The sequence below is a fragment of the Callithrix jacchus genome, chromosome 1 (genome assembly GCF_049354715.1).
Source record: "Callithrix jacchus isolate 240 chromosome 1, calJac240_pri, whole genome shotgun sequence".
Taxonomy (NCBI): Eukaryota; Metazoa; Chordata; class Mammalia; order Primates; family Cebidae; genus Callithrix; species Callithrix jacchus.
The window spans coordinates 98,268,593-98,281,919 of record NC_133502.1 but is presented as its reverse complement, the minus strand read 5'-3'; the positions used below and the strand labels follow the sequence as shown (position 1 = coordinate 98,281,919).

The window sequence follows — 13,327 nt, the reverse complement described above, 5'->3', positions numbered from 1 at the left end:
GCATTTGTGGTCCTCCCCTCTCAGGCATTTGCTTCCTGATGCCCATCATGTGGCTTCAGCTAGGTGACCAGCAGGCGGCCATTGTACCCTTCCATTTTCTTTGGAGCAGTTTAATGTATTTTTTGTCTTCTCTAGATTCTGTAGTAAGACTCTTAATAGGGGCAACCTGGTCAGTTTTTTTCACAGCTGTTTCCTCAAGCCCTCAGAATACCGCTTGACACCTAATAGGCACCCAGTACATTTTGCAGACTAACGAGACTTGCAGTGAACAGTATAGGACAGAGGGACTGGAAGTAGAATGATCCATTAGGGGTTTGGTGGAGCATTAAAGACATGTGATATATACCTGAACCAAGGCCTTGGGAGTAAAAATGGAAGATGCATAAACAGATGCAATGCAATTGAAACTTTATGCATACCTAGTATAGAGGTATGCTTCATACCTGTGCACACACATATACATGCAAAGACACATGCTTCCATAGATGACTATATGCATTACATTGAAATAGCAAGAACAAATACCATGGTAAGTCAACTGGGGAATGGTATTTGCTTCCTGCCTTATGCAATCATTTTAGTTTTTAATTCCATGCCAATCCACTTAATATTTCTTTGTGTAAGAGACTTATTTCTGTAAGAAATCTAAACAGCATGTATTAAGCCTGTAGGTGTATACATATCCCAATTACACAAAATTATATGTTGACTTTAGTTTTCTGTTTTTTTTTTAATACAAATGATAAATTTAGGAACCTGATTGGCATTATCTCCATGACGTTCGAACTATCTATAGTATTTTTGTTGGAAGGCAAGATCAGTAAGTTTGTATGTTATGACTTTGCTTGAAGCTCCTAAAATCTGTGTGAGAGGTACAATATTGTGTTTTGTAGAATTTAAAGAAAATGTTAGAATTATGTGTGATTCAGATATTTTATATATAAACAGTTCTTGATCACAGGAAGGATCATTAGATTAGAGGAGTTTGAGAGCCAGGAAGCTGATACAAAAGATAAATATGTTTCTAGTCCAACAAGTGCTCTTCCAGCATTTCATTGAATTTGCAGGAGAGGGCAGATCTCCCTTGTTCTATCCTAACAAATATCCTCAGATGAAAACCAACCCATCAAGTAACTAACCAACCTGTCAATCAAACAACCAACCAGACAAACTCACCCATGCTTGTCTTCCATGTGAAAACCACCTCAATACATGCGCGGTACACAAAACTCTGTAATTATCAAACAATCTGATTTTGAGGAAATGATTCTTTTCATTGTCACAGGCATCCTTGTTTATTAAAGGATTTGAATTTAGAATGGCATCAGTAGCTGTAAGTATTCATTTGCAGATCCTTAGCTGCTTTTCAGCAGTAGAGCCCACTTCCCATTTTCTAGATTGACTTACACATTTTATAACTAGGTAGAGAAGCCAGGGCAGGCATTACTATCTAATGAGGACGTGGAAGCTTGGATAAGTAAAGCATCTGTTCTAGCTGTCATGACTGGTAAAAGCAAGGTGTCCTGTGAACAGAGGGATCTAGGTCTCCTAAATCCCAGTTAAGGACTGTCTGAAGCAGGCAAGACACTGTACTGTGGTACTGCTGCATGGTTGGAGGACTTTCCAGGAAAATCATCTAATTCCTTCATCTCAGTTTTCTTATTTATCAAATGGAGTTTGACGTTGTTTATTTAGGTATTCTCCTTCTATGTATAGAAGTCTGAAATTTAATAACAAAGTAAAGACACTTATAGCTAAAATACTGTGATCTCTTTCCCATAAAAACATTAGTTAGAAATAAACATTTAAAAAAATACCCGAAGTCCTGAGGTCAGCTTGAGTGAAATGGCTAAGTTTATCCATAATTAGCTTTGCAGGAGTTGCTACTATTCTGTTTTCATATGGACTGCAGAGACGGAGTACTCAAACATTTGCAGAAGCATTTTGGGGGAGATCTACTCACAGTTGAAATACCAGAGAAGAGAATGATCGTACCTTTGCTCCACACCAGTGAAGTGCTTGGCATTGTGTTTTTTTGTGCTCTGTGACTTATTTAATGCTGTTCTCATCTGACATCCGATATTGTGTCCTGAGAGAATTAGCTGTATGTTTTTATTTTCCTGCCTTCATTCTCAACCACATGCTTTGGAGAGGCAATGTAGTGGGTAAGTCACAGGATTTATACTTGGACAGAGTTAGTTCCATTGCCAAGCTCAGGAGGTGTGACTGTGAGCTGCTTATTTAATTTTTTTTCTAACTCTTAGTTTTTTTATCATCATCATTGCTAATGTTAATTTATTATATATTGTAGTACTCTTCCAAACCCATTATCTACATTAACTCATTGAGGATTTACAACAACCTACAAAGTAGAATAATTATATTATATTATCCGTCTTACACATGAAGATTATGAGATGCAGAGAGGTTAAGTAATTCTGAAGTCATGCAGCTAATAAGTGAGAAATCTAGATTTTATACTCAGGAAGAACCCATGGTTTTAATCTCTACCCTATAATGCTTCTCCCTATGAGATGGGTATATCAGTTAGAATAAGCTCTGTTGCAGTAACAAAACCTCCACATCTTAGGGGCGTAAAACAACAAAGGTTTCTTTCTTGCTTCATTTCATGTATTGGTAGGAGCTCTGTTCAGGCTTGTCCTTGTGCCAGGACCAATCTGATGAAGAAGCCACATTTTTAAAAGTTAGCACTTATTTTTTATGACGGAGATAAAGAGAACTGTGGAGCAGGTAGAGCAGGATTCCTCAACTTTGGCACTACTGGCATTTGGGGATAAATAATCTTTGTTTGGGAGGCTGCCCTGGGCACTGTAGGATGTTTAATAATGCCTGGCCTCTACCCACTAGGTGCCAGTATTACCTTCCCCCTCACTGGGACAACCCCAAATGGCCAAGTGTCTTCTGGATGGCAATATTGTCATGCCTGGTTTAGAAACACTGCCTTAGACTAAGATCTTGGACAAGAAGTGAAGTTCTACACCCTGACAGTGACACAAGTCTCAACTAGTTACATGAACCCATCTAACCACAAGCAAGCCAGGCAATGCCTCATACAAAGAGAAACACAGAGAAAACCAGAAATGTTGGACAAGTGGCACTAATGATTACTACTCATGGGGATAATAATATCCATCTTAAAAATTGTTACGCAGATTCTTAAGCCAGAATGGCTATCTAAGACGTCTCAGAACAGGCATTAGCATCTATGTTCAAGTCCACCTGCTGTCATTGTAAATAAAGTTTTATAACAAAGTTATGGCCATTTGTTTACATATCATCCATGGCTGCTTTCATGCTCCACTGGCAGAGTTGGATCCTTAGTTGCAACAGAGACTGCAAAATTGGCAAAGCCTGAAGGATTTACCATCTGACCTTTACAGCAAAAGGTTGCCAACTGCTGGTTTAGAGAAGCAAATTGTTTTTGCAAGCAGGTCTTTGGGCTGAGTAAGACTGGAAGGAGACACAGTGCTGCTTACCACTTTGCTCTAAAATATTACAATACACTTAGAGGAGTATCATGCCTTAGTCAGCAGCTATGGTAGCAGAGTGATTGCATTTCTATTTGTACCTCTGTCATCTCCACTTCAGGGATGCAACAGGATTCAAATATATCTGCATCCACTCTCTTGACTTATGTAATCCACACCTGACAATTTAAAGTTTTTAAATTTACTTAAATTTTCAGGCTTATATTGTATATACAGGAAAATGCATATATAAATGTACAACCCAAGGGGCTTTCACAGGTGGAACTCACCCCAAAAGCACCCTCCTGCTCCCTTCCAGTTCCACTCAGTGATTCCCAGGATATCCTGACTTCTAAGAGCAACAATAACCTACAAAAAGCTTTTTATTATGGACAATTTTCAAGCATGCACTTCAGTAGAGAGAATAGTAAAATGAACCCCATTGTATTATTTACTGGCTTCAAAAATTATGAGGCTGGGTGCAGTGGCTCATGCCTATAATTTTAGAACTTTGGGAGGCGGAGGTGGAAGAATCCCTTGAGCCCAGGATTTCAAGGCCAGCCTGGGCAATATGGCAAAACCTTGTCTCTACAAAAAATTTTAAAATGAGCTGGGTATAGTGGTGTTTACCTATAGTCCTAGCTACTCAAGAGGCTGAGATGGGAAAACACCTTGAGTCCTGGAGGTCAAGGCTGCAGTGAGCTATGATTGTACTACTGCACTCCAGCCTGGGCAACAAAATGAGACCCTGTCACACACACAGAAAAATCAGCAGTATTTTGCCATCCATGTTTCATATTCTCTCTCTCTCTGTCTCTGCCCACCTCATAGATGGAGAGAGAGATGTAATATTTTTAAAATACCAATTGGATAACCATTTTCACAAGGTTTAACGTATGTTTTCTCATTTGTAAAGTAGGCATAACAATAGGTCTTACATACTTCGCTATAGGGTTGTTGAAAATTCAGTGAGTTGGTATACACAAGACTATTATAAGAACAAGTGGTAAGCATTCAATAAATATGAACTGCCTGTATCATCATCATCATCAACACTATCATATGATTACAGGTTATAACCACCCTCCCTTCCTTTCTCTAGGTCTATGCTGTGGTGGTGATTGCGTCTGTGGTGGGATTTTGCCTTTTGGTGATGCTGTTTCTGCTTAAGTTGGCAAGGCACTCCAAGTTTGGCATGAAAGGTAAGAAGGGTTGTGTTTATTTAGCATCTTATGTGGATCATTTTTGGCTTATGACTAATGCTAATTGCCACTAAAGAAGGAAGCAGCTAGATTTATGATGATTAGGTTTTAAGGCTAAAAAATAGCAACAAGGCTTTGATACTGCAAATTGAGACAGAGAAAAATAATGTTGATTACTCAGCACTACCCACTTTTCCATGAGGACAGTTGTCCCAGAAGACAGAACCAGGGACTAATAATGATATGGCCAAGAAATAGTGCTTGCTGTTTCTTTTGCGCCAGAAAGGCAGGTGAGACTCAGTGGTGGTAGGATAGCCTGGACGTGTGTATTTTGTGCGAAAAGGTCTATTCTGCTGTACATTTGCTTTCTAAATCTTCAATGGTACAATTTTGGTGTTGCTCCTGCCTTTCCAGATCCTCATTCTTTGAAATTTAAACAACAGTGTTATGAAGCAATATAAGAACAGCTATTGGTGGTACACGGAAGCTTCATGAACACATAGCTTTTTAAAAATTTAAGTGGAAAAATTATCAGGGCTGGATTAAAAATTAGGCAGTATATTGACCCAAAATAGACAACTGGAATTTTATTTTAGTGGATTTAAAATTAATTTTAGGAGGAAAACTTGTATAAATTTCTTGTTACATAAAAAGTGTCTTGGAGCAGTGATTTAGTGGTTTAAGTTTCAATGATTTAAAACCATTTTCTCTGAAGTTTAAAAGTATGTATTGGGAAATACATTAGTGTTGTATTGTGTGTGGTCTCCTTTAGATAGACACTATTTAAAAGCATCTAAATGGGAACGCTATTTAAAAATGTCTGAATGGGAAATAGGTTTAGTGGTGTCTTAGTTGCATTGGAGAATAGGTCTGGCGGATTTTCTTTATCTGTATGGTCTGTTAGAACTACAGTTAATGTTGCTAATATTGCTATTTACTTGGAAGGGAAGGTTTCAGTAGCAGTAGGTTGCCCGGCATACACTGACATCTGGGATAGAGCAGATCTATTTCGGATGTTTCCTCTTTTCCCTTTGTTGGTGCCTGTGAACATTTCGAAGCCAGAAACGAACAGGGAAGAGTGATGGTAAACTGGGACTTAAAATAACTCCTGAAACCTCATCCTGGTTCCTCCTTGGCCAGCTGTTCCTTGAAGATTTTTCAGGGGAGGAAAGATCTTTCATGATCCAATTATAAATAAGGCTTGGGAGAGGGATGACCCCACAGTGATTTTAATTCATCCTGTGGGGTGGTTCTCAAACTTGACGGTGTGCCAAAACCTCCTGCAGGACTTGAGAAAACATGGATTCCTGGGCTACCCCTAGAGTTTCTGCTTTAGCACGTCTGGAGTGCACCTGAGAACTGGCATTTCTAACAGTTTCTAGAGGATACTTATCTTGCTTGCCCTGGTTGTTGGGTTCTCTACACAACAGTGTAGATAATCACTGTTCTCTACAGTAAATATGGGCTGCCAGATCCCCTTCAGAGTGTGACAAGGTGTTGGGAGAGACCCTGCAAACCAAACTCACCCACAGCTTTGCAGATTTTTTGGGATCCCCATGTCTCGGCTGCACCCAGGCCCAGGTTAGACGGCTGCTCTGAGCATGCTGCTCCCTACCATGGCATATGGCGGTTCTCATGTTTATCAGGTGCTTGCTTTCCTTAGAGGCACTTGGACTTGATGTCTCTAATATATAGATTTCACTGGAGACTACCAACTCCTAGCAGTAGAATTTCCAGTCTCGAAGGGTTTAGTTTGAGATATTTCATCTCATGAGCTTTTTGGAGAGAGGATATATCCAGATTCTTCTGGGAACTCAGCAAATGCTTTGTGTATCCATGGAGCAAAATTTAGGAGCTTCTTCTTACCCTTGGTTTAGGAAAACCACTGACAGAATTACCAACAAATGGCAACCTACTCCTTACAATGTGGCAATGGAGGAGAAGAAACGTAGACTCTTATTTTTCAGAGAAGAAAATTATGTTTCATATTGAGACTCCAGCACTTAGACTGAAACAGTATTTCATTTAGATAATTTGGGGTGATTACCACTAAAGCATCTACATTTTCTGAGTATAACCTGAGGGCATCCTTAATGAATTATAAGAAAGCGTGTGCTTAACCCCAAATGGCTTCCTACAGCAGTAACTACTATACATATTATATGTTTTATTCCCTCATTCCTAAAGACGAATAAAATCATTTTTAGAAATTTTGTCTCAGAGACTTTTTTTTTTTAGAATAGCTTACTGTTCTATTTTAAGCTACATGTCTATCTGTAGCATGATGTGAACAAAAAGAGCCTGATCTAGGGTTATTGTTTTGTAAGTCGGATGTTGAGTTGATAATCTTTGGGGATCTAGAAATGAGGAAATGGTTCATGCATCTAGTACAGATGAAACTGCATAAAGCATGCTATTTAAACATTAATGTGAGTCAATGTACTTTAAATGCTATTAGAGCTGGGATTACCCCTGAAAAACCTATGTCTTTAAAAAGGGAAGAATATGTAAAAATACTATTTTGCTTCCCAAAATAACCAGGCAATATATTGGGTGCGGTTTCTTAGTAACAACGGTATGAACTGTGTATAGTGTTGGCCAGACTAGGCACCACGTAAGAGGCTTGTAGCTTCCGTGCAGATGAGCTATTCAGGAATGTAATTCCTGCCTTCCTAAGCATCTTCAGGGAGGGTCTAAGTCCCTCCTTATTCTCTTATGCTAGAGGCAGATGGGACAGGAGGAAGATGGCCAGCCCACCTGTAGGTGCTCACAGCTTTTTGCCCATCCCTGGCAGTGTGTGATTTATCTCAAGTGTTGGCTGCTTCAATCTGTAATGGAAACCTCGAGAATATAAATGACACCTTAAATGCTATTGATATGAAGGGCCCAGAGGAACAAACCCCAGAAACCTCTTAAGGTCACCACACTACAACTGAATGCAGGGCAACACAAGCTTTATGGATTGACCTGAGATCTACCCCTTACTCCTGCAAACATTATTTATGGTGTTGCTCCCATGGGGGAGGTGATTTCTAAATTCCAAACTAGTGAATGAGACTTGGATTTGTAAATACAAGCAGTTTGCTGCTGTGTTGTCTTTGAAGATGGATCGTCAGGTCTGTAAGCTCACCAGGTTTTCTTCCTTGTTCTGTGGACTCGTTGTAAACCAAATTGCTGATGGTCCACTCCAGAACAGGTAGCACAAACTTTGAGCTTCATAGCAACAGCATTCGTATTTGTGTGTTCATCTTCATCTGCTGAGTGCCTAGCCCAGAGATGGTACCCAATACATATTAATGACAGAATGATCAGAGATTTTTCAAGTCCATCCACCTAAGTTTGGTAATTGGAAAACAGTTAGTATTTGGAGAATGGCCAAGCTGTGAGTGGCTAAAGAGAGAACCTGAGACTTTTCTAAGTTTCTAAAAGAGTCAAAGTCCCTCCTCTTTTTTAAGATTATTCCATATGAGTCATGGCCATAGACAGGAGGTCAATTTGTCCAGGTTTTGTCTTAGGGTATGTAGGTTTTCACACACTGTTTTAAACTATTGTCATTGTTTAAGTTTGGAGGATTCACTTTGACTTTTTATCTTGCATATGAATATCTTCAATTTCTACCTTCCTACCTTTGAATGTATGATTTTAGAATATGTCATTTTTCCAGTTCTGAAGTCGGCCGAAGTGCCAGACTGGGGATCATATCATGCTGTGAACCGAGAATTTAGATTTTATTCTTGCTCTATAGAGTTTAAGTTTCTTGCTGGTAGTGTCCAATAGGCTGTTTCAATATAGATGTCAAGGGGTAGAATTTCTCCCAGTCTGTTTTTCCATGTTCATTTCTGTGCCTTTACACTGTCCTATTGCTTTTTTGGTTGATACATAGCTACCGTAATTGCAGAAGCCACAAATGATGCCCCTCTGTTAGTGTTGGCCATCTATGTAGGGATTACTCATACGTATGTTTAATATGGATATGTAAAATTTATACCAAATCTATCTATGTCCGTATCAATATCTCTATATAAAAATGCATAATACTATCCCTTTTCTTCTAAGGCTGCCTCTGATTTGTTTTAATTTTAGTTTTCACTGAAGTAGGGCTGAAAGAATTTTCCAAATAGCTCCATTGCCAAAGGAATAGGCAACCAGACCTTTGAATGCTGTCCTTGTGCCGTAACCAAGTCTTGTGTTTAGCTCTCACATTGCTTCCTGGCTCCTTGTCTTCATTGAAGATGTAGGAGTGCATGTGAAGGGGAAATGGAAGCACTGAGGAGCACCAGGGCTGCCAAGCCTTCAAAGGGTGCTCCACGTTGGGAGCCCTGCCTGTGGCATTGATTATTTTTACAGGGTTGCAAAAAATATAAGGGAACCAGCAGGGAGGAGGGAGCTTGGCACTCATCACCCTACTAGAGGATAGTTTCAGCTATCAGTTTTGGGTTATTTACATTTCCTGATGGAAGTCTATGTATGATATCTAATTCCTAAGTACTAATGCAGTCTTTGTCACTCTAGAGTGAAATATCTAAATGATCCTAAGAAGTCCCTGTAGAAGAAACCAGAAGAAGCAGCTTTCTTCTCACTCAGTGTTGATAGCCTGCACAAATTTCCTCTGCAGCCTCTGATTCTTGGATGTAAACTGCCCTATACACATTCATTTGTGCTACTTGAGCATTGGAGGTTTTCAGTTAGTAAAGGCTGGAAAGCGATCCCGCCTAGTGATGCAGATCTGGGTTTTCCCAAGTCCAGACTCAAGATCCATAGTTCAACTTTCTGTTCTTATAAATGATCTTCTGGGTGTCTTTCAATAACAACCAAAAATCTGCCTATTTAAAAATAGTCATAAACATAGTGGGGCTAAAGCTAAAGAGGTTGAAGTTTAAAGCCTTTTATATGAGCTGAAAACAATTCTGGAACGTTTAAGAGGTTGGGTTTAACAGATATTTGGATCAACTTTTAAGAGGAAAAAAATGTGACCAAAAGCCAGAAACCCAGTTGTAGAAACATCTGTAAGGACAAACTGTTTTCCATATGCATCCCTTCCTTCTTTTTTTTAAAGAAAAATACCATCAAAATTTGGAATGGTAATAATTGAATGCATTCTTGTTTCCTAACATTTCAAGCAGTTTAGAAATACATAAACATAAAAATGGATGCTCCCATCTCCTTCTTCTGCCATGACCATTTCCACTCCTAGTAATAACTTTCTTTCTTTCTTTTCTTTTTCTTTTTTTGAGACGGAGTTTCGCGCTTGTTACCCAGGCTGGAGTGCAATGGCGCGATCTCGGCTCACGGCAACCTCCGCCTCCTGGGTTCAGGCAATTCTCCTGCCTCAGCCTCCTGAGTAGCTGGGATTACAGGCACGCGCCACCATACCCAGCTAATTTTTTAAAAATTTTTTAGTAGAGACGGGGTTTCACCATGTTGACCAGGATGGTCTCGATTTCCTGACCTTGTGATCCACCCGCCTCGGCCTCCCAAAGTGCTGGGATTACAGGCTTGAGCCACCGCGCTCAGCCAATAACTTTCTTTATAGAGTGCATACGGTATGTAAATAATAAAATACATAGCTTCATTTTTGGTTTCATAAGGAAATTATAATACCAATCTTGTTCTGTAATTTTGTTTTTGGTAACAATTTGCCTTGTAAATTTTTCTGTATTAGTACCTAGCTATCTACTACATTCTACTTAATGGTATTTCCCAGTAGTCTGGTATCAGGCTACTTGGATCTGAAACCTGGCTCTGCCTCTTACAAGCTGTGGACTTTGAGCAAGTATCTCATGCCTTGGTATTTCCATCTGTAATGGGGCAGTCCTAATACCTAACCCACAAGGTTGTTGTGAAGAAAAACTGAGCTTATTTATGTAAACCACTTGGGAACATTTCTGGCACTTAGTTATTGCTCTATAAATAGATAATGTTATTATTATTATTGATGAATTATGATTTATTTGACTTTTCTTCCTTTAATGGATATTTACATTTTTACCAAGTTTTCAGAAAATTATTTCAAATAATACCTTTGGTATAAAGATAGATTCTTAGAAATGGATATACCTTTCCTCTAGGAGTATAAACCTGTGTATATATGTTTAAACATGTATAGATTATATGTTTAAACTCTATATATGTTTAAACATGGATAGATTATCTTGTATAAATGCCTTTCCAAGTTAGTCTCCCACTAACAGTATGTAAGGATACCCCTTCATTTATTACTCTGATCTATATTGAATATTATCAATCTTTTGGCTACTTTTAATTAAGATGAGACTTTGATCAATAATTAATTTAGGCATCTTTATCATGTGAAGAATAAGAGTAATGTTTATTTTTATTGTTGAGTTAGAGAAATACTTTGTCAATTATACACATATTTATTTATTCGTAATGTTTGCGGCTAATATTTTCTTCTAGTCTTTTGACTTTTTGATAGTACCTTTTGGTAATCAAAGAAATTTCCCTTTTTATAGAGCAAATCTGCCCATCTTTCCCATGTAAGTTGTGTCTTGCTTAGGAAGATCTTTCTTGCTCTAATATGGTAAACCTATTTTTAAATATTTCTTTCACTAGTTTTTTACTCTGTGTATTTTTTAAACTTAGCCCTTAAGTCTTTTTATAATCCTTTTATTAAAATTTGCTATGAAGTAGTCCTCTCTTTTTCAGAGACATACAGAATAAAAATATTTGAATAAATTTTAGTGTGACATTTTCATAGAGATGAATAGTGATATTTTAAATTTCTTGTATCAGAAAACCACTAATAAAGCAAAAAGATATTTTGAAAAACTCAGCGATTAGCTCTTTCTTTGTAAAACAAGTAAGGAACTTTGCTGGTTCTTTCTTATAACGTGGGAATATAAATCACACAAAATAGTATCAGAGAAAATGAGTTTTCCCAGAAACCTTTGTTGAATTACTCTCCTCCCAGTTTCAAATGGAGTTCAAAGTCTATCTCAGCACTCTCTTAAGAGGCAACAAAATTTGTCAATACAAATTAAGTCCTTGGAAATTTCAGAAAAGACATTCAGTTGAAAGAGTCATTGAGTAATATAATAAAATGAAAATGAAAGTACAGAAAAGAATTAGCCCAAATGTTCCTTTTCTGTTGTTTGGTGATGCTATAGAAAGCTTTTCCCCTGTGTTTGTGAGGTGAGGATCTACTTTCCAAAGCCTCTTACTTCTTTCCCTGCCAACATTTGGCTTATGTCTAACTCAGAGCAGAAGATGCTTATTCTTTACAACATATTGAAAATGTGTGTCAGACTTCTAAGAATTGGCTAGAGCAGTCCAGACAGGAAGCAAAAGAATCAGGATCTCTGCCTTTAGGCTTGTAGGTGGATGAAGTCTACCTTTTGATTGTCTGTCTTACCTGGGCATTACCACAACCCCAGCAGGATGCATATGAGAGCTCATGTTTGCCTGCAATGTAGAAAGTGCATGCAATATTGTTAGGGACTTCCCATGCTACTATTTTGACTAAAAGGTGAAAGATCCTTTAAAAAATTAGATTTTGTACTTAAAAGTCAGGAAATATTGTTACCACTTCTTTGGTCTTTCATTAACCTGGAGGGAAATTTGCTTTGTCCTTCTCACATAGCTCATGGCCTATTTCAAACAGGACTTTCAAAACCTGAAAATCTTTTGGTTTTCTTCTTCTCTTCCCCCTTCCATTCTCTTTTACCTTTCACTGTTTTTCCTATCATTTTGTCCTACATCTCTGTGCTTTCTAATTTTATATTTTTTCCTCTCTTGTTTTTCTTCCATCTCATTCCTAACATCTGATTTTGGTGGAAAAGCTTTTCAGAATTTATGAAGACAGATAATAACTTGGCTTAAATTCTAACATATGCTTTGATTTTATCTTGCTTTATTTTGGGCAAGAATACTAAATGACTATGGGAATACATTTAGCTCTAAATCAGCAGAATTGTCACATGGCACTTCGGAAGACAGCCTGTTTGAATAATGCACATCCTTCATGTTTGTAAGTTGTTAACTCCTGAATCTTCAACCCTAGGAGTGTATAGGAAAGTAATATTGAAGACATATGAATCAAAGAAGCTTGGGTTTAAATCCTAGATCTCCCACCTGCTCATCAACATTTTGGGTAAATTGTTAAACTCTAAATCTGAATTCCTCTTTGGTAAATGGTGGGAATAATACTCACCTTTCAGGGGATTATAAGAATTAAATCAGTGCTTAGTTTAGTATCTGGCTCTTTAATTTCATGAGTTAGTTATTTTTCAGATTTATGTTTTAGTAATACATTATTAAAAAAAGATTATAGGGGGATTCCTGTTGAATTCATATTGAGTCTGGACTGCAGAAAAATGTCACAAATGTACACAATGTATATTAGTGTTTACAGGTTAATTAGTTGAGTCCATAGAAAAAAATTGTAATTACAATGTATCTCTACTTTATGGGTATGTATCATGAATACAAATGTGCTTGTACTTGTGCTTATTTTAAGCCCTTCAGCCCTTAAATATACTATGTGTGAATTATTGGAAATTCTTAATTTTATTGCCCTCTGAAGAATTTGTTGCTTAATTTGCTTTGGGGTTTATGAAATAACTTGTTTCATTGATTGATTGATTTGGTAGGTAAGTTTTAGCAGTTTTTGGGGGGAGG

At 37.8% G+C, this 13,327-nt stretch overlaps 1 protein-coding gene across 14 annotated transcripts in view; it reads left to right on the top strand.

Annotated features, from left to right (window-relative positions):
* The window catches only part of NTRK2 (neurotrophic receptor tyrosine kinase 2), a 352,900-nt gene that overhangs the window by 76,982 nt on the left and 262,591 nt on the right, over positions 1-13,327 (top strand). For all 14 annotated transcript variants that reach the window (XM_078367487.1, XM_078367483.1, XM_035303487.3 and 11 more), the window contains one exon: positions 4,591-4,690. In XM_078367487.1, the coding sequence (XP_078223613.1) occupies positions 4,591-4,690 (100 nt within the window). The remainder of the gene's footprint in view (positions 1-4,590; positions 4,691-13,327) is intronic.